Genomic DNA, 21,562 nt, shown 5'->3' with positions numbered 1-21,562 from the left:
AAGCAAAGGGTAAGACCAGTAAATATTGATTTTTTTTTTTCCTGCATAATAAACCTACACACGTTTCAATTTCGTTACATTTGATATTCTTCCCGAACTACAAAGTTATCCTGGGTGCTCAATACTTTTGGCCAAGGCTGTATATTCATGGTTATTTTCGATTACTCTTCCTCTCTCTCATTTTCAAGTTTGCCTTTCCAAATATATATTCGATTGATCATCTCAGACTTCTTCCCTCGGATTGACTTTGGAGTATAAGGTCTCAACTGGTCTTTCCGGGACTCGTTCAACAATTTTTGATCCTAAGATTCGAACATAAAAAAGAAAATATATATATATTTAACTGTATTAGGAGTGAAATGAAATTTCTACGTTTTAGATCCAACAAATATACGGTAGCAATATGTTAAAGGAGGCGGATGATTGATGATATTTAAGAGCTGTAAAACGTCCATTTCTTTGTTGAAATTTTTAGTCTCTGTTTAGTACCGAGACTGTAAGAACTGTGAACCTAAAATTCAAGGCGGAATCCGAACTATCATAGTGAGTTCAATACTCTCCCACCGGGAATCGAACTCGGAACATTATGTACCGAAGACACACGCGCTAGCTACTAAACCGGCTACTAAATTCGGTTGGCTCCCATTCTTTTCGTTCGGTGAGAGAGATTATAAACGTAAAATATTTTAAATATAATCTTTTGTCGTTAGGAATTTCGTTTATGCTAGTTCCAATTCAGAAATCGTAATCCTCCTTTGTCAGCAGAGAGAATCTCGAAACTAGAAACTGATTAATTACGCGTAAGTTAAAAACTGCTTTCGTACAATTTAATTTCTTTAATCTATAATTTATCGAATTAGCTCATTCGAGTAGTTTTCCTATCTTAAACTAACGCACATTATCTTCAAGTCGCAAAAACCTTTGTTGAAATCGATTTGAGCTGATTAACCTTAAATTTCAGAAGACTAAACAGAGAAAATCCAATTTTAAAAGTGACTGTACTCTGAAAAGCTAACAAGGACTTTAAGTACTTACTCTTCACCCTTCCCCACTAGCTCTTCACTTCACTTCATATATTGTGGAAATATATATATTAGAGATGGCCAACATTTTCTGGAAGCGGAAATTTCAGTTTCCGAATTTCGGAAAAATTCCGGAATTTAGAAGATATATTTATCCGGAGGAAAATATCTATATATTTATTTATTTATTTTGTTTATGATTAGCTTAAGTACAAGTGTTCAATTCAGTGATAGTTAAGCCTGGGTATTTTATTTCTTTATTTCTTCAGCGTTTTAAAGGTGTTTCACTTCAATATATGGAAGAATAATTCAAATACTCGAATACATGAGTGGAACTTGAGCCACTTTTAGGAGATAGGTGCTTTGATGAGGACACTGGAGGTTTTCCTTATAGATGTCGAAACATTAGGTTGTCTAAAAAGTATTGAGCCTTTGGTGGTCAAAATTGAGAATTGATTTGAGATTTGAAAACAACATTATGAAACCACATATACACCATTTTGTTTGGTTATCTGCCATTTCTCCGTCGACATCATAGTCCTGTCATTATAGAACCTGCATGGTTGAAAAAAATGCCCGGTTTGCACAGGCTTGTTTTGAAACAAACTCAACTGCATTGAGAGAGTTCTGCACAAACCGAAACATACAATTGTCTGACAGTACCAGGTCCGGGCTATACGGTGGATGCATTAAAACCTCCCAGTCAACTTCTCTCAATTTTAACAGGTTGTTAAAAGATGCATGTGGTCTGGTGTTGTTAATGTGATATACGACACCACTCCTGCAGACCAGCCCCGACCGTTTCTTTTGACTTGCTAGGTGCACTTGCGCTAATTCTCGACAGTACAAGTCTATCGGCCTATGATGCACAATGCCCTTCTAATCATACAAAATACACAGCTTATTCTTCCTAAGCGTCACTGTTAGTTTTGCGACGCAGCTGCTTCTCACTTCGATTTATTTATTATAACGTTCCATATGCATATTATGCATCGAGGATAAGGAAAACAGTGACAATGAGATAGATAATGGTGGAATGACGAAAATAAAAGAAAACGGGATAACCCCGAGAAAAACCACGCACTCAGTGATTATCCCCCAAAAGAAACAACTTGGTGGAAGCTTGTATCGAATTAGGTTCATAGCTTATTCACTTTCCATTACTTATGATCAACTGCTACAGAAACGGCTCGAATTTGTTGTTCCAGTCGCAGTGGGATTCGCAGAAAATCTAGTAAATGCTTTTGAGTCAAATCATGTGGCACCCAATTTCGAGCTTCTTTCCGTAGCCAGCTTCCGCCAAATGGTTCAACACGGTTTGGTTACGGATGTTTAGAACATTGGCGATTTCACGAATAGTTATATGTCAGTCTTGCTCGATTATTGACAGATTATTATCCACTACTTCCGTGGTTGGATAATAATTTCCAGATCGAAAGCAGCTGAACCACCCTTTGGCTGTTGGTTTTGATAACGTATCTTGTCCATAAATAGCAAAAATTTATTCGCGGCACTGTGGACCACTTGCGCTTTTGTCGAAATAAAATTGTAAAAAATTGCTATTTTGTGGAAAGCTCACTCAACTTCACGGCGCAACGCCTTACGTCTAATTATAAGAATTCAAACACTCCTTGCACGTCTAATACCTCCAATTGTTAGCTGTCAAATGACGTTAGACCTGGAGACCTGACACGCTGTGACTCATACACTTAAGTTGTGGAACACTAACACCACCTAGTGCGCAAAAGGCTCAATACTTTTGAGAATAAAGTAATAATTGGCCTGATACACACTAATAGTAAGACTACGCAATTTTTATTTATTTATTTTTTTTTTAATGGGCTTGTTCCATATATTTTTGTTGTAAGCAGCAATTAGAGAAATTCTTCACTTAAATTTCACTAGGTCCAAATTGCAATTTTGATTAACAATAACTCGGGAACCAAAGATCCAAACAAAAATATTTCACATATGTACTAGGAGGGTCAAACACTACGGAACACCACACAAAATTACCTAAAAATGCACTAAATTCACGGGTAAAGCGTTGATATAGATATAAAATATATAGCTTGAGTATGGTAATAATATTGTACTCCCTCCTCCCCCCTTTCTTTCTTTTCACAGATACACAATGTGGACTTTTATTTTTATCTCCAAGATTTGAATGCATAATTGTACAGATTTCTACAGTAAAAAACAGCATTCGTAGCCAAGAAAAAGAAAACTCAGTTCAAATTGTTTCTTCAGTGCAAGGAAGCTACCAAATACGTAGTTCTAAAAGCAATGTCGATTCCTTAAAAGGCACGTTCCGGTAAAGGTGACAAGTAGTTGTTGAATCGTCTATGGTCAAGTTTTCAGTTGGGTGATTATTGTGTTGGGGATTATAGTTACACATAGTCATACAAAACATGTGGACAGAAATTTGAGTAAGAAAAACTTACAGTGTACTGAAATTAAGATGTAATATAACTATGTTAATATTGACCTTGTAAAACTGTGTATCTACGACCATATTAAAAAAAAAAAAAAAATATCTCGGAGAAAGAATGTATGTATAAACATATACCGTACTAATTAATTTCTGTTGCTCGTAACATTGTTATCCCATTCCCAGTACAAGTTTTCTTTTTCAATATTAAGTTTTCGTTTTCTTGTGCTAATGAAATAGTTATTTTAAATGTTCCTTTCTATTATTTACGTTGCACGGTGTAAAAACTATGTCTCCCATTAATATATATATATATATATATATATATATATATATATATATATATATATATATTGAGAATCCCGAAACCGCTTCCTTATTTTCTCTTGACTCTCTTAAATGTTCCTTTCGACTAGTGTTAATATTTCTTTTGGTCTCACAACATAAGTATCTTGGAATGACCAGCGAATTTCATAAATGTCGCTCAAAGAGTTTTCTTTCGTTTGAGGTTACTCGTGTATTTATCAGAAACATTGGAACGTTTATTATGAATTACGGAATACAAGAAGGTATAATTTTCCGTATTCAAAAAGAGAAAAATAAATAAAGTGAGAATGCACATATAACAAAACGTACGATAAGCGCACGTTTGAACTACTGCTAGATATAGTAGCCGAATACGGTAATATTATAAGAGATGGTTCACGAGTTTAGAAGGACAGTTAAGTCTTTTGCAGACACGCAACACAGTAGCATATTTGACAATATTAATTTTAAAATTAACAGTTTACTGAAGAAAGACAAAAATCTAGAATCAGCCCTTCGAAATCACAATTTGTTTAAAAGAAGTATACTGATTTAAGATTATGCTGCCTGTAGTATGTGGTAAAGCACCAAAAGTTTACCCAGAAACTACAATCAGATGAAAACCTAAAAATGCATATTCCGTGGGTTTAGTTCAGAGCCCACGATATGATTTAAAGTACAAATTATCCAAAACTAGCACATTCCACAATTATGCGCCTGATTACTAGAAGTCAAATCACAATGATTAACATAAAGAACACTATCGTTTTTAGATTGTTCATTAAATGCTGCATCTACGTAAGACGTTCTTTTATGTGTAAGTTTAGGTGATAAAAAAAGAATTGGTTCTAATTTACATTAGCTTCGCCATTAAGTATCCTTACGCAGACAGATAAACTGGCACACTTACATTTAACCAAATCGCCACAGTAGAAAAGGATCAAATAGACGGAATTTCCCTCACGCACCACCGTTGACGCGCCTGCTCCTACAGCAGCACCCCACCGCTGCCACGTGAGTCGTCCAGCTAAGCTCTGCCTGAATCGAACCATACACAAACCTAAATTCTAATGACCATTATTGGACACAATTGCATTCCAGTGCTACCTTCTGAAGCAGAACGACCCAAACTGGCAACGCTACATTCGAAGTACCTATCATAGAAGCTATAGGACACATATTGATATATAAACTGGCTTACCTTGTGTTTATTACTTTAATTATTTTTAAAGTAATGTGACTTATAATGAGTCGTTTATGCGTACTCCGTCACATGCGTCGCTGACGCGCCTGCGCTCTACAGACGCACCCTTTCGGTACCACTCGGACCCCCGCAGCTACGCTTCTGCTCTGACTCGGTTAGATAACATTCGTGCTTTTGGTGGCCTCTAGCACAAGTTGGTTCGTGTTTTATGGTTTTTATTTCAAAAGTTCACACTGCATTACTAGTCATAAATACATCACATTTACAAATAACGAAACGTAATCACTACTAAGTGAGCCAGTGTCACTACCAATTGATTTGGAGGAGAACCTAAAAAATACCCTTCTTTTTCTCTATTTGAACGTATCAGCATTATTTTTATCGGTCATAGGATCCTTACCTATACAAGTTTCGCCCCCTTAAAATACCTGCAATAGGACATGCAAAAGTAAAGGATCCGTTGATACCAGGCCCGTATTTAGGTAAGTGCTATTCTGTGCTTGAGCACAGGGCGGCAAAATTCTGGATTTTCTTTTAAGATTCACAATACAGTAATATTCAAAACTAGCAACCCGTAGAATCAGGCGCAAGCACCAGAAAATATGTTCATATGTTTAATTCGCTCTAATCACAGTAATTACTCACTAGCTACCTTATCTGATTATTTCTAAAAAAAAATTATCCTCTCCCACTCTCATCCCAAGGGGTGAGGATAAAACTTGAGTATCATGAAAACTGATACCGTTAAACTTAGCAACCTCGAAAACTATGAATTCAACACTAACATATATCGCTTTCGATTACTTATAAAACCTCGCTCCCTCCCTGGGGAGTGGAGTATGACCTTGAAGTTGAATTGGATTAAATGCGTCACTATTCATCTCAGTAACCCCAAAAACTGTGAATTCAATTCTAATATTGGTCGTTTTCGGAAGGGCGGCAAATTATTTAGAGCACAGGGGCGCAGAATATATAAATACGGGCCTGGTTGACACAGTAATAAAAATGATGATGATGATGACATTCCCAGGGAACAAAGAAATATTCAGTTAAAGTACGAAGAAACTGAAAAATACCAAGAAAACTGGACATGATACCAACTGTTAATATGGCGTGCGGTTGAACTAAGGACCCCTTGCAGTAGACGTTAGCGCTCTACTACTGAACCTCTGTGCTCCCACCCAAGAAACAATACGATCGATCGTTGAATTGATCATTCAAAATTAACTGATATACCGGCACTGTTGGAAAGAAAACGGAACACGAAACACCCAGAACGCTATTACCTAGATGACGACTAAAAAACATGAACGTATTAAAAACTAGCAACTAACATACATATATTCAAACAAATTAAATTACACGTACATTTCACAAATTACATTTTGACTATTAAGTACCGTAGCTTCTTTACTATACATTATGTGTGTTTTTGCGAAGAGTGCAGAGAAAGAATGATACTACCCTAGTTTAGCCTACCATACATGAATTCACGACTTATGGAGTCCTTTGTTCACGAAATGCATTCCTGGTTGCGAATTCACTTTAGAAGGGTTCAACAATTATGGGTTACAGCGGACACAGCTATCCTATAAAATCGACAGTGGAACGCAAACCAGCATGTCCTAGGTTGCCACTAACAAGCACGAATTGTAACTGAGTAAGCGTAGGTCGAAGCTGGTGGCCCACGTGGGGCGCGTTGATAGGGCGCAGGCGCGTCAGTAACTGTGGGTATACACGTAAGCGAGACTAGATGTAACATACTGCAGGAATTATGTTACTAGACGCCTTACGTGTTTTATTTCTTCCTGTAAGACATTCGATATTTCTTCTGTAAATTTTACATATCTACGGTTACCTAAAATAAGGGCAGCACCGAAGGAACAATCTATATTGAAATAAAACGTAGGCCTAATTTGTAAATAACACGTGATAATAATTGAATCTAGCTATTGTTAGTTCCTACTTTTCTGCTTATAATGCTAATTCTTAATACCTTGCAAATATGATACTTGGATCTTCCTTTTCTAAAGCGTATTGCTGTTCTATAAATAAAATGTTAATAACAACTGACCATTATTGAAGAAACCTGCTTATGTGCAATTTACAAGCGAATCACTTTTGTACAGCCCGATGATAAAATTTTAAAATACGTACTCGCCCAGGACAATTCTTAGAATAATGAAAAGCCTATTAAATAAAGAAAAAGGTAATAGTATACTTGAGAACGCCGTAATCTGCGTTTCTTCTGTGTTCTATTACCACTTCTACATGAAATACCATAAATTTTCTACGTAGTGCAATAGTAAGAAGTATCCATGTGCACAAGACATGCGATATGCGTTAAATTCTTCCCCTTCCCCACACACACACATAGTCATAGATAAAGTACAAGGGCACTACACATGCAGATATAAAGTACAGGTATGTTCTTTACTGTATTCATTTTCGTATCAGTCGATAAGTAAATCAAAGTCGCTTTGTTACCCCCTTGGTAAGTTCGTAGATACTTAATGAATAATCCCTAAAAGTATGAGCGTCCAGCTCCTTCGGGAACTGACGCGGCTTTACGTATACTATATCCAAGAAAAATTTCCACGCACGTTCACGAAGAGGTATATTTATCAAAATTTAACGATTCTCTTATATTGGAATATTCCTTGTACAAAATACTGAAAACCATTCCAAGGTCCAACAGAGGCCACAGGTATTGTCAAAGTCACAATCTACTGTTAATAATGATTTTGCAAAATCAAATTAACAATATTATAGGGCTACCTAACTAGATATTTCTCTCAGAACGGAGTTTCAAACTTTCATACGATGCAGGTATAAATTACGGTCATCCCCAAGTATTCAACTACTGATAATGTATTATACTAGTTGCAATACATTCTAACATCTCAATTGTTCATTCCGGTCCTATTTTTATCTAATAAAAGTTACATATTGACGCAAATTCGATTTGTAATTTATTCGTCCCAAATTCGAGACAATATTCAGTTACTTTCAAAGTCAACCTTATATTGTTCTTACGTCCAAACAGAAATACTTTTTATATAAAATTCAATGATAATTATTTTCAAGAAGCAGTAAACCTATAATGAAAATTTATCACTTTTATTATTATTATTATTATTTTGTACACAATGCGAAAGCTTGATTGGACGAATTGTTTCATAGCAAATTTTGCTAGCTTCAGACTTATCAAATTTAAAGCGTACTTACCTAGCCTCCCATTTTAAATTACGCAATCCATTCCAAGTAACAGAACCTGTTTAACTCGCTTTTTCGAATGTGTCCTCCGAAATATGACACAGCACAATAAGATACAACTTTAATTCGACTACTCCCAGTCCCAGGTTATCGAAGGTGACAAGACGTACCAACCTACATGGGTTACTACGAAGCATTCATGTTTAGAACGAAAGTAGCTGTTCGTCGAACCATAACACATCTTTACGGTAGCTCTATCGTGTGCTAAGAAATGTAGCACTAACTGAATCTATTAGCCAAACTTTATTTGATTACAATGTGCTATTCGCCATGCCCAAGCCCGAGGGTTAGTGGAGTTTAATAATACCTGGTACTTAGTTTTTGTTCTAAGGTCAGCCACGAGCCTACTGCATGTTATTATCCACTTTGTCACAAAGCACATAGTTTAATCATACATCACAATCAATATCTTTCCATAAAGTGCACATGCAAAAACGTTTAAAAACAGCTGAAATTTGTTACACAATACCAACCCTATCCCCTTTCAGGCAGCCATACTTGCCATAACCAGACAAACGTAATCGAAATGCTTTATGCTGCATGCCACAGCAGTTGTTTGTAACGGGTGGTCGGCCATTTGCTGCCATCTGTTGTACGGCAAGCGAAAGACTTGCCCAGCTTGTATTTCGTGCGTGATGTTACATAGATAGCAATTATGTAATTATATGTGCTAATTCGTTTTTGAGTTACGATATGAAAGTACGATTTCGAAATATATTTTCATTCTTCGCCTTTAATAATTATAACATAGATAATGTGTCATTACATAAATTTATTTGAATTTTCACATTTTGGAGATAATTATGAAAATCAAGGTCCTTTAGAGGGAGATCTCTTTTTTTGTTTAAAGAAAAGCTCAGAGATGAAAAATTTGAACTCCTTAGTAGACAACTTTTCAGTTCAATGATATGTGGTCAGTACATCGACTTCCATTAACATTACTTCTGGCATAAAGCACAGTTCGTTACTTCTAAATACTGTAATTATAATTGTTTATTGAAAAGAAGACTCTCGTTAGCTCATTTCGAAATTTATCGTATTACATTGCAATGATAATTATATTACATTACTGGTTGAAATGTGCCATATGGTCGCGGTCTGAGTCCTTCATGGGTTCTTGCGACAAGAAGTTTAGTATTTTGTTTCAATTCTCGGTGCTACAGCCCATTAAGAGGTATGGCCGGCCAGATGGATGATGCCAGGCACTATTATCTCTGAATTTCTGTACCGGAGTTCTCTACCTCTTAATTCAGTTTATCGAAATACTGTCTCCAACACCGGAAAATTTTAGCGCTCACACCGAGAATAGACACAGGGACTACGCACACCAAAGTCGTGCGCCTGAACAATTGAGCTAAACAGCTGAATAATATTTTAAGAAATGAAACTCCATTTATACTTTTTATTCGCACCTGCAGATAATAAATTTTAATGCATATGCTAACGAGAAAGAACCCGAAGAGTATGCAGGGTGGCACTAAAGTGTGGAATACCCTAATATAGTGGTAAACGCTCCAAAATATAACCAAAGTAACAATGTGAATGGGGAATAAGGATGCAGAAATGTTTGAGGACATATCACAATGACATTCACACTCTTGAATTTTCTTAAATTGTTTTAAATTGAAACAACAGTATTTGATATGTCATTTTAATAGCAAAATTGAATGGCATTGGTATTTTTGCTCTAGCGCTAACCATTAATAAGTTATGATCGTGATGGATCCCCATTTCGGTCTATTGCCAAATGTATTCTGAGTAACCAGTCACGCAAAACCTTGCGCAAAGTTGGCCGTATTTTTGGAACACGCGCCCACAATTCGCTACTTGATATCCTGAACATCCCTAATTTTTACTACATACACAACGTAATTCACATTGGCTCACAGGTTGTAGTCCAGTAGTGTCAGGTCAGAATTGCAAAAAAAAAAAATTTAAAAAAAAATAAATAAATACATTGATTCATCACAGTGGTGACTTACAGAGTTTTATAAGAAGGAAGTCACATCGCCAATGGGAGTGAAACCGGCTTTCCTTCTCCTCCCTACAAGCCCCTCCCCCAAGCTTTGGGAGTCGCAAGTAATTTTCAGTTTGAAATCATTCTTTAAATTTTGATGGGAGATACAGATAGAAAGATTATAGGAAAAATAAATAATTAGACTCAGTAGGCCTTATGCAGAGTCGTTTTGATGTAAGATTAACGCCATACTAAAGACCTGACTACTGCAGGAAACATAGGCTATGTTAGTCAAACTCTTTAGTATGGCACTAATCACCCGTCAGAACGACTCTGCATAAGGCGCCGTATGTCTTACATGAAGAATTATTAAACTTAATTTTAAATATTTTATTCACTATAAAGAATTGAAGCTAGAGTAGTCATTCAAAAAGTGGAAAACAATTCATGTTACCAATATTGCTCAATTTGTTTCTTCTAATTTAATTTGTTAATTGACTGTAAAAAAAAAAAAAAAAAATCACTCGGTGACATATTCATTAACATACGATGAGTATGATTTGAAATTGATACAAAATTTACGTATTATAAAGGTAAAAAGTTAACTAGCTTAATTTCTCGTATAATTATAACATTTATTAACTTGCAAAATGTTTGCATGATACATTGAAATTCAAGGATGTATTCGATTTCCATCGTTTCTAAATCAAATTAATAACTATTTCAATAATTCATTTTTAACACCAAGGCATAGACTTATTATTTAATATAAATTCTAAGTCACGCGTGCTCCCACCTGGAATTGAACTTCGGATTTCATTTCGAAAGCGCTTTTGCTAATCATATACAGGATAGGGGTGTTCGATATGGCTGATGACGTATTAAACTTCGGGAGTAAAAATTTATCGAATTGTCATCGGTTATTCGAAAGCGTTGAGTATTTGAAATTATCGAAGTTTCGGGTATTATCGAAAGTTCGAGTATTATCGAAAGTTCGGGTATCGAGTTTGTGGGAAGAAACTTTTCTTGCACTTCATTTCAAAAGAGACATCTTTTAAAACGAACGCCCTGCATATATGTAGTACATGTACATCTATGATAACCTCGATTCCATTGTTTCTTCTAACACTCCAATAATACTGAACATTTCAAAATATTCAAACGACTCGATAAACTGCGATCATACTGAGATCTTTCAGTATTTGCTGCTTTCAAACAATTCGAGACTCACGAACAGTTCGACTGTCTCAAACTCGTCGAATGTTTCTAACATTTCGAATGTCTCGAATACTTGAGTGCCATGAAAGTTTCGAGTGTCTCGAGCATTTCGATAGTGTCGATCACTTCGAGTGTCTCGAACACCTCGAGAGTCTCAAACATTTCGAGAGTCTCGACAGGTCGATAATTCCATAAACTCAAAATTCTTTATCGACGAAACGGTTTTGAAATTTTATCGAATTGTTATCGATTACTCGATTATCGGAACAGCACTAATACAGGGTGTTTCAAAACAACACCAACAACGTTTGGGAGGTGATTTCTGACACCAAGATAAGACAGAAAGTATAGACCAACCTGGGTGCAAAAATGCTTCCTTTCGGAATTATAGGCTGCCTAAAACATGAAGAAATGAATTTTAAGGTCCATAGTTCCAAAAATAAGGGACCTACCATGGTCGGATCAAGACTTCACTTAGGAACTAGTATGTGCCCTATTCAAATATCCAAGTTTCAGAATCCTGCGGTATTTCCGCAACATTTTTTTTAGAGTTAGTTGGTGAGTACTTCAAATTATATGCCCGTACCCAAACTCCCTCTATAAAAATTGTTGCCTAAGTACCGCAGGATTCTGAAATATGTATTTTTGGATAGGTCACACATTAGTTCCTAAGTGAAGTTATGACCCGACTGTAGGTCCCACAATTTTAGAAGTATGAACCTTTAAAGTTCAATTTTTCATGTTTTCAGCAGCCTATAACTTCAAAATTAAGCATTTGTGCACCCAGGTTGGTATATACTTTTTGTCTTATCTTGATGTCAGGAATCACCTCCCAATCGTTGTTAGTGTTGTTTTGAAGCACCCTGTATCTAAAAGGAATAACAAAATTTACTCAAGTCTATCCGGAACCAAATTTACTGAATCCCCTTGTGTTCCCCGCCTTAAACATAACTTACATGACAATTGACCGAAATCCACGGTAATTCTGATCTTCAGGTTAGTGAAAACAATAGAGATTCATATTTATGTAGCATATTTCTTTGTAAAGTTTGAAATTGTATCTTTCGACATTTTGCTATTCTCTGCTTATCGGTATTCTATAGATATTGATTTGAATTACAAGTGTAATACTTACTTAGGTATCTGTGGCTTTGTATGCATACTTTCACAGTAACATTTCAGATTAAATCAATTTAAAATGTGCTTTAACAATAATCAATAATTCCTCAAATATTAAAAAAGAAAGAAAATGAAAAGCATTAAGAAAGTATTATATTTTTTCCTTATACGTAATAATTTATACATGGCCGTCATCAAGGGCGCCGATCCTGGGGCGGGGGGGGCCGGGCCCCCTATTGTATTTATAATACACAATATTTGACAATTTGAATGCAATTTGTCTTAAAATTCTCATATATATACCTTCTGCATCTAAATTCCCCCCGCCCAAATTTACGGAGAAATCGGCGCCCTTGGCCGTCATAAAGGAAGCACAATCCTTCATTGGAAACCTATTGAGGAGGATCCTCTTGCCCTTGAAACAATATTTGAACAAAACTTATTCTTTCTCCCGCGAGAAACAGAAAAAATATCCCTCCCTCGAATCGCTCCCTTGTTACACAGAGCGAGCGGCAGAGTATCAACTTATGCTCCACCCATTTCCTTTATTTCTCTGCCGCAAGGATGCAAGAAAAAAAGCATTTCTGTCACAAAAATTGTGTGATTCCTATTGTACGTAAAGCTAGGTGTTTAAAGGGGTGTTTTGTGACAGCAGCGTACGTTAGAAACAGCCAAGCCAGAACACGTGAACAGAAGGTAACATCAATCATTGTGTTTTGTGCTATCTTGCCCTAATGAACATCAATTTAGTGTTTCAAACTTCATATCAAAATAACTAAAATTTTCATTTCTTTTTCCTCATTTCTATACAGGAATTAAAATCCATAAGTTTTTCTTAATATTTTTCTTTGTATTAATTGGGTAGATACGTGACTTTGTGAGTATATTACACAGCCGCCCCTGGTTCAACGTAGTCTAATGTTCGGTATGTTTGGGAATTCATAATTGCACAAATTAAGGTAAAAAAAAAATGGGTTAATATAGGCTAATTGCATGAGTTGGGACTTTGTAATTGCAATAATAAATTTGAAAAATACGTTGACCCAACTTTGTTTTAAAGTGTTTGTTGGTCAACCAATTATTTACCGTCATTTATTCAAGACTTTCAACACCGTACTCCTAACCTCAATTTTATTTGGTTCGTAGGAGTTCCGTTGGCAACAGAGTTTGGTTGTCAAATGCTTGGCTAAATGGTCAATTGCAACATAGCGCCAACGTTAGCAGTTGGCTAGCCTACCATTTCCCACTGTTGTCACTAATGCTTGTGCTGCTAGGATATTGTCAAGCGTTCATCTATAAGTCGAATTGTCCAAAAATATTGTGTTGGGGCATATAATACAATGTAACTGTTATAACAGATTATTTAAGTTATCCAGGAATATCCCATTACTCGTGGAATCGAATGATGCAGTAGGTTACAAATTAGACGAAGGAGCACTAGACAAGAGTTACTATTGCTATTCCCATGCTCAAGCCATATTCAAACCAAGTCAATCCACAATCCGTTCAATTGCTACGCGTCACAAAAGCTACGCAAAGCGGTTTTAGGAATGCTTTCCGAACTGCGTGTCATTATCACTTTTCAATTAAAAATGAAACTGAAGTATTAAGAAAAGTACAAGATATAGAATGGCTTTTAAAAGTTTATTCCAGTACAAGACAGACTTACGTGAGTTACAAATAGAGCCATCGCCCCTCTTCCCCCCCCCCCCCATCAAGTCCCGCGCCATGGAAGAAGTGAGTTAGACCATGCATGTAAAACTCAGCATCTTCAAGTGGCCCCAGCGGACATACTCATAAGTGTACAATGGTGAAGGCAGTAACGTAACGCAAAAATATCGGGCCCATCCGCAGGATTATTTTTGGGCCTCCCTTCCCATGCCCATTAACTTCCCTCTATATTATGTCCCTGTAGAAGACAATGGTTAATAAATCCATGGAATATAATAAAGTTACAATTAAAATTAATACTCACCGTAAAAGAAAAAAATATTTTCCCTTAACCTTCGAGTGCTAAGATGATTTTTTAAACTGATGTTGCTAGAATGGATGAATTTTCACCCAGAGCATATTTTTCTTTCTGAAGTAAATAATGTTGTTCAGGGAAATGGATATTCTGTATTCAGCTCACTTTTTGTAGCTTATAGTTCTTGGCATTTGCTTCGCGGTGGGCCCCCAAACCCTGCGGGCCTAACCGCACTGTAGGCCCTACGGGCCATTCAGTTATGCCACTGGGTGAAGGCCTCAAGGCATTAAAAATACTTAATGATCTATTTAAAAAGTAAATAATACATAAGGACTTGTCTAATGCTGTAGTTTAAAAAAAAAGAAAGAAAAGAAAGAAAGAAATAAATCCGGAGAGTAGTTGAATACCTATTGATTTTCCCCCGACACCTGGCATTCTTTTCCTGCAATCAGCTCTCGGGTTTTTGGAAACATACTGTTCGCACTAGCAATTTTCAGGGCAGAGGGCAGATGAATATCTCTTAACTCAGATTTCACTGGAACTTGTTTCTCTTCATGAGTGACAAAAATTTTAAGAAAAAAAATTATATATTAAATCGTACTAGCGAACATGAAAATTACGTACGACGCAAATTTCAGGGATTCCGGGAGTCGCAAAAGCTGCGCTGGAAAACATTCTTACAATTTTGTAAATAAGTAAATTATATATATATTCTTTTGTCAGGTGATTAGAGGGTCGCAGAAAAATTAATGAAGGGCCGCGAGTTTGACATACGTACCAAGTTTACTACTTCTAATTAATTCTTGGAATTCAAAATATTTAGAGATGATTAACTACCATTTTGGAAGACACTTTTATGACTATATACTATTAATGTCGCGAAGTTCACTCACAACGTCAACAAATGTTACATTACACGCAGTACTATTTAAATATAAAGGCAGTACTATTTAAACGCAGTATCGAGCGAAGTAACTCAAGTGGTGAAGCGTTGGCTTCGTATTCGGGAGGTCGTGGGTTCGAATCCTGCTGCCGACCATCTTGACTGAGGTTTTCCAGGATTTCCCTCAGTCCTACCAGGCAAATGCCGGGATGGTACCTACTAAACAGGCCCTGGCCGATGCCTTCCCAAATCCTTTCCATTGTTATTGTTGTTGTTGGATATCCAGTGTAAAATGGCCTCGGAGCTGTATCTGGTGATTGTTAAATAAATAAATACATAAATAAATTTATGATGGATACCCTTGATATGAAACAATATGAAACAGGACTTGCAAAATAATTTATTTATGCTAGACAAAATTCTCATAGGTACCGCAAATCGGTGGCACTGCCAATTCTAAATGCAGTCTTTTCTCTTGATTTTTTTTTTTTTTTTTTTTTTAATTGTAGTGCCTCTAGCCATAAGATTTCCTGTTTACATTTCAGATTTACTAGTAAGATAGCAGAAACGGGTTCGCAACTTTTATAATTACCTCGGTTTATTCTGTCCATTTGCTCTCATCTTTTTACCATTTACCTTCATCTCATATTCCTAAAACTAGTTCAAATTCCCTTACAATTTTCTAGTATAAGAAAAACTATAATGGTTTCGACTTACCTGTAGACAGCCATCTTATTTCGAATTCCCGTTTCCCTCGCAAACTAATTCAAATAAAAAAGCTTGTTTTGCAAAGTGTTGACAAAACACATGTCTAAATAATAGTCGGATGACACAAAATTACAAGATAACTAGGTTCACTTGAAATCCATGTTTTGATGAATCAGTGTTTAAGATACGCAAACGAAATCAAAAATCTACTAACAACACCAGAACAATATTATGTACTGAATCGCACTACAGATCTAAATAAAATTCGTGACCTATTTGACTGTATTGTTATGTTACTCCAGAATCACAATTCAGTTCATGGTTGAGGGAAACTTTGTGTGTTTTATGTTTTTGTTTTAACTTGAAGAGGTTTCCTGCTCATGGACCGTGTACCGACAGGGCCGCATAGCACCTTTATAATATAATGAATCGTTGTCTTAAAATTACGTATGCATGCGTAATTGGCTTAACTCATTTCAGGAATGGTTACCCATGTGAATGAAATAGTGACACTTCCTTTCTTTATATTTTATTATATTAATGTGTTAAAGAAATCTTGATGCAAAGTAATTTATACGTAGATACAATGTAAATATATATATAGAAAGCGAGTTTTTTTTTTTTTTTTTTTGCAAACATAAAGAATATACGTAATATAATGCCCATTTGATATCTAAACCATTGTTTTGAATCTATACTTTCTTTGAAAAAAAAAAGTGATTGAGGGATTTTCTCTGAATCATTATTGCTTTGAGAATATTGTAATCTGATGTGATTTTATCGGATTTATATAAAATACGACCTTCAGTAGCGATCTTTTTACTGCCTTGTTCTGTCTGGTTTTAACTTAAGTGAATATTTTTTCGACTTCCGGGTGAGAAAAGTAAGCCTTACTAAAAATTCAAACATAATCTCAGAATTTCATTTTAAAAGTAATTTGGAATGAAATTCAGGAAGGAGGACGGCAATTGCCCTCTCTGAGCTTGAGATGAATATATACAGTACTTTAGTCCAGGCCTGTATCAACGGGGGGCCGCCCCCTAAAATTTTCACGGTAGGCTTGCAAATGAACTATAATATGATTGAATCGGGCCCCCCAACTTCTATTTGACCCCCTCTACATTTTTAGGGTGACTACGAACCTCTTGAAAATCATATCGATGGAGAATCTTGTTTTCCGTCCAAGTAAAACCCAGAATGATGCCACTACAGGAGTCAAGGGGGCGAACCCTGGTGGTTTTTTCTCCTCCTCCCCAGAATGCCTCCTAACATGTCGAATTGAAATGTATGTCAAGTAGTTTAAAGGTATTAATATTTCGCGTAAAAAAATGTTCCCTCAAACAATATATCTGCCTCTTAGGTTACTCCCATCCAAGGAATTAAAGCTGATGTGTCCACTGCTGGTTGTATGCAATGGAGGAAAACGGTTTTCTTGCACCTTCCTTACAATCAAAATATCGTATCCACTTTAATGGAGGTGTTCATGGGCACCGATCTTGAGGGACCGAAGGCGCCCCCTCCAAGAGTTTCCTTGACCACCCTGGATTTATTTGCTTAGATATCTAACAACAGAACAAGCATAGACCTACCTGAACAAGCCCCAGAAACTAAACACAAATCGACGCCCGTGGAGGTGTTACCCTATCCACTTGGACTTCTAGAGTTGAAGTTAATCGTTTCCTAGACCTTGTCCTGAAAGAAAAACTTGTACAGCTGTCATTCTTTTCCCCCGAATACAGTTGTTTCGGAAACGACGGTGAAAAGTTTTGCATGGGATTTCTATATGAACAGATAGTTTCTGAGTTAAAAACGCAAACAATATATAGAACAGTTAATTCGAAATTTTATATGACGCAAAAGTTATATCTATCTGAAAGGTTTTAGAAGTATTAAATCTCCGAGTAGTGATTAAACTAAGAAAGTCAATTCATTTTAGTTAGTTAGAACCAGTAGTATAGTCAGAAAAAAACATTATAGGAGTAGCAAGTAATTCTTATGTCGAAGAAAGATGCACACACATGCATAATGTAGTATTATATGGATGAGGTCAGAAATATGTGGTATTGGAACCAGATGCAGTGGCCACGTGTCACAGCTGAAATGTGTGCCATATAAGAAATGAAGACCTAGAGATTTTTATGGGCACCTACGACTCGCGATACGTATCTTAATTCAGTACACAGAGGTGTGAGGCACATTGTAGGACAGACAGATAAGGGGGCCACATGGGATTGAAACAGCGATAAATTTAGCTAACAAATAGCTCATTATTTCTGCCTTTCCGGACTGAAGTTTGCTGCCTTTTAATTCAAGGACATGCTCAATTGTCTCATGATACTGGACCAAGACCGGAAATATTTTACGCTTCCAACGAGAATAGAATCAGGTACCACTCACATCAAAGTCGCTTACGCTAACAATTCGACTCGAAGATCTGTAATACGACTATTAAAAGTAAAAAGAACTTAAACATAAACTTTTGTGTGTATGTGTGTGTACTACCATGAGCAAAATAAATGACGCGTCTCTTTATTTTGAAGTTTTTTAAAAATATCTCCGTTTTCTTTATATGTTCGAAATTTCGGAAGGTTTCCCCAGCAGGACAGGTTAATAACAAACCCGTTTTTAATATTTGTGTTAGATATTAGCTTAAAATAAAGAAATTAGAAGCAAAAAACATTAAATCGACAGAAATCTCGAGAATTACCAACTCTGCTAAAGTGGGAAATTTTCAAGAACACGAGGGAATTCTGCATTTCAACACGAAGCAGCGACATCTATGTCATTGAGAGAAATATGGATTAAATCTACAAACTAAACTTTTAACGAATATTTCTAGTATGCATTATGCATTATCTGCAAACTCCAAATATATGAATATATGCTAAGTATTAACATAAAGATAGAGCAAATAGTGGAAATTATCTATGGAAAAGGACGAATTGGTAGGACGATCGTAATGAAATATCGTCTTTACCGGAACAGGCTCAGTTCACGTAAAAAAACAAATAGCTCAGTTAGTTAAAGCAACGAGTCTGTATGCTGAAGGTAGCGGGTTCGATCCCGTGGAAGAGCCGTTATCATTTTTATCACTACACTACGGTTATTTTATTTATTTTTTTATTTGGGAAAGAATCAAATTGTAACGTATGTGTAAAACTCATGACGATACCAAAAAAAGAAAAAATGCTATTGTCGCACTTGTATTAGCGTCCCTAATTTTGTTTGCAAACAGTTTCGTAATTATTTCCCCTGTGCTCACTGCTCACCATATGCTCGCTGGCGCATAACGAATGTTTCCCAGTAAATGTTAATTCTAATTTGGAGAATTTTATAAAGTTTCACAATATTTCTGACTAGATAGTCTTCTATCTACGTGTTTGGATATTTTGATAACAGATTTCCCTATTAAATGTTTAATTTTCCCTAGATGTTTAATTACGGAAAAGTTTTACAAGTATTTGTATTGAATTGAAATTGTTTTGAATTTACTAGATAAGGTAAGTAGACCGAAGCAGGAGAACTCAAGTAATTGATATTCTACGTAAAAGCAACCTATTGTAGAATGATGATGCTTCTTACCTTCAGCACATAATCTTTACGTTAGAGAGTCAGACAGAGAAAAATCCTGGTCTTTCCTCCTCTATGATCACCCATCTTAAACCTCTACATATCATTGTTCGTCTCACAAAATTTCGGTGCTCCAAAAACATTCAAATAATAATAATAATAATAATAATAATAATAATAATAATAATAATAATAATAATAATAATAATAATAATAATAATAATAATAATAATAATAATAATAATAATAATCATCATCATCATCATCATCCTGAATATGCCATCCTTACATAATGTAGGATATCTTAGTTTCCTAGTTTAAATCTTAAATATCTTAGTTTAAAATGCTTTCTTTAGTACTTATTTGAGCAACCATGTAGGAGGGGGTACGACTTTTTATTTTTCCCCTCTCATTTCAGTAGCCTTCCAACAGAAAGTAATTTTTGATAAGCAGGACAGACAAAATGAATAAGAAATATATTTACAGCATCCTCTCCCCTTTCATGATTGGAATATTACGTAATATTTTTTATTCTACGAAAGATGGCCCTGTGCGGTTAGGGGTAGGTAACTAAAAAAATACCTAATATATAGCGCCCCTTGATTGTAATATTACCGCTTCTTTATTTGTACGAGGGAGCCCCTACACAATCAAGGGTGACAAAAAGAATAGGAAGAGTGTCTATTGATTCCAGTGGTGGATCCAGCACGAACTCCTGGGGGAGGGAGGGGGAAGTGAAACATTCTTTTGATGATGTGAAGCTGTCACAAATTACCACTTAACTAAACTAAACAATAGTGGGGGGAACCGGAACCCAGTCAGTTTAAATTGATGTAAAAGTTTAATTTTTGCTTCATATTAAAGTTTTGGTTTCAAATGAGAATTTCAGTCCAAGTGGTCAATGATCAAATCTCGTGGGGCTCTTCAGTGTAGGCTAATACGGCCCCCTTATGAGAAAAGGCAAAATTATTAACATGTTTATAACTTTCGAATCTTTCGTCTATTTTAAAGAAATATTTTGCTTCGTATTAAAGTGTTGGTTCCAAATGACAAATTCAGTCCGAGTGGACAATGATCAAATCTCCGGGGGGGTCTTCAGTATAGGGGGCTACGGCTCCCTTATGGGAAACGGCAAAAATATGAAAATGCTTATAACTTCCGAATTTTCCGTCTATTTTAAAGAAATTATTGGCTTCATATTAAAGTCTTGGCTTCAAATGACAATTTCAGTCCGTGTGGACAATGATCAAATCTCGGAGGGCTCTTCGGTGTAGGGGTTTCGGCTTCTTTATGGGACAAGATTCACGTAGTTGATATTGCAAAATTGTTTTGTATATATAAGTGGAAACTTGCACCATTTGGTTAATTTTACCTCTTATGTTTTGCAGATTCATATTCCAAGCAATAGTTACTTGGCAGAGCTAAAAGAAGGCACTTACTAGTTTCATTAAAATGAAATGTCTTTTATGAGAGGAGCAGACGAACGAACAGGCACCCAAACGTTGGTTGAGTCGTACGGTTGAAACTCGTTAAGCTCGTTTCAATTATTATTATTATTATTATTATTATTATTATTATTATTATTATTATTATTATTATTAATAATAATAATAATAATAATAAAGCATTGCAGGGACCTTTGGTGCAGGGGGTCCGTGGCTCGATTCCACTTCGTGCCAAGTGAAATTTGAGGTGGACAAATATCGTGTGCATGGGTATGTGTTTTCTTGAGATTTTCCATTTTCCTCCCACTTTCTTCATTTCACCATTTCATTCATCATCATTCTCCCTTAGCGTAGGTGCATAATCGTCCAACGTTAAACTAGATATTGCAATTTCAATAATAATAATAATAATAATAATAATTAATTCAACTGAAAGGACTGTAATTTATGTGGACAG

At 35.8% G+C, this 21,562-nt stretch overlaps 1 protein-coding gene across 4 annotated transcripts in view; it reads right to left on the bottom strand.

Moving 5' to 3' along the window:
- The window catches only part of LOC145662399 (F-box/WD repeat-containing protein 7-like), a 60,726-nt gene extending 51,863 nt beyond the window's left edge, over positions 1-8,863 (bottom strand). The window contains exon 1 of one of the 4 annotated variants that reach the window (XM_081727935.1): positions 8,713-8,863. In XM_081727935.1, the coding sequence (XP_081584061.1) occupies positions 8,713-8,826 (114 nt within the window). In that variant the 5' untranslated portion in view covers positions 8,827-8,863. Of the gene's footprint in view, positions 1-8,191 lie in introns of all 4 variants that reach the window. The other 3 variants (XM_081727937.1, XM_081727936.1, XM_081727939.1) reach the window with 3 other exon arrangements.
- Between the last annotated feature and the right edge of the window lie 12,699 nt (positions 8,864-21,562).

The sequence above is a fragment of the Thermobia domestica genome, chromosome 10 (assembly GCF_964235325.1).
Source record: "Thermobia domestica chromosome 10, izTheDome1.hap1.1, whole genome shotgun sequence".
NCBI classification, from domain to species: domain Eukaryota; kingdom Metazoa; phylum Arthropoda; class Insecta; order Zygentoma; family Lepismatidae; genus Thermobia; species Thermobia domestica.
This window is presented reverse-complemented; position numbering and strand designations above follow the sequence as displayed.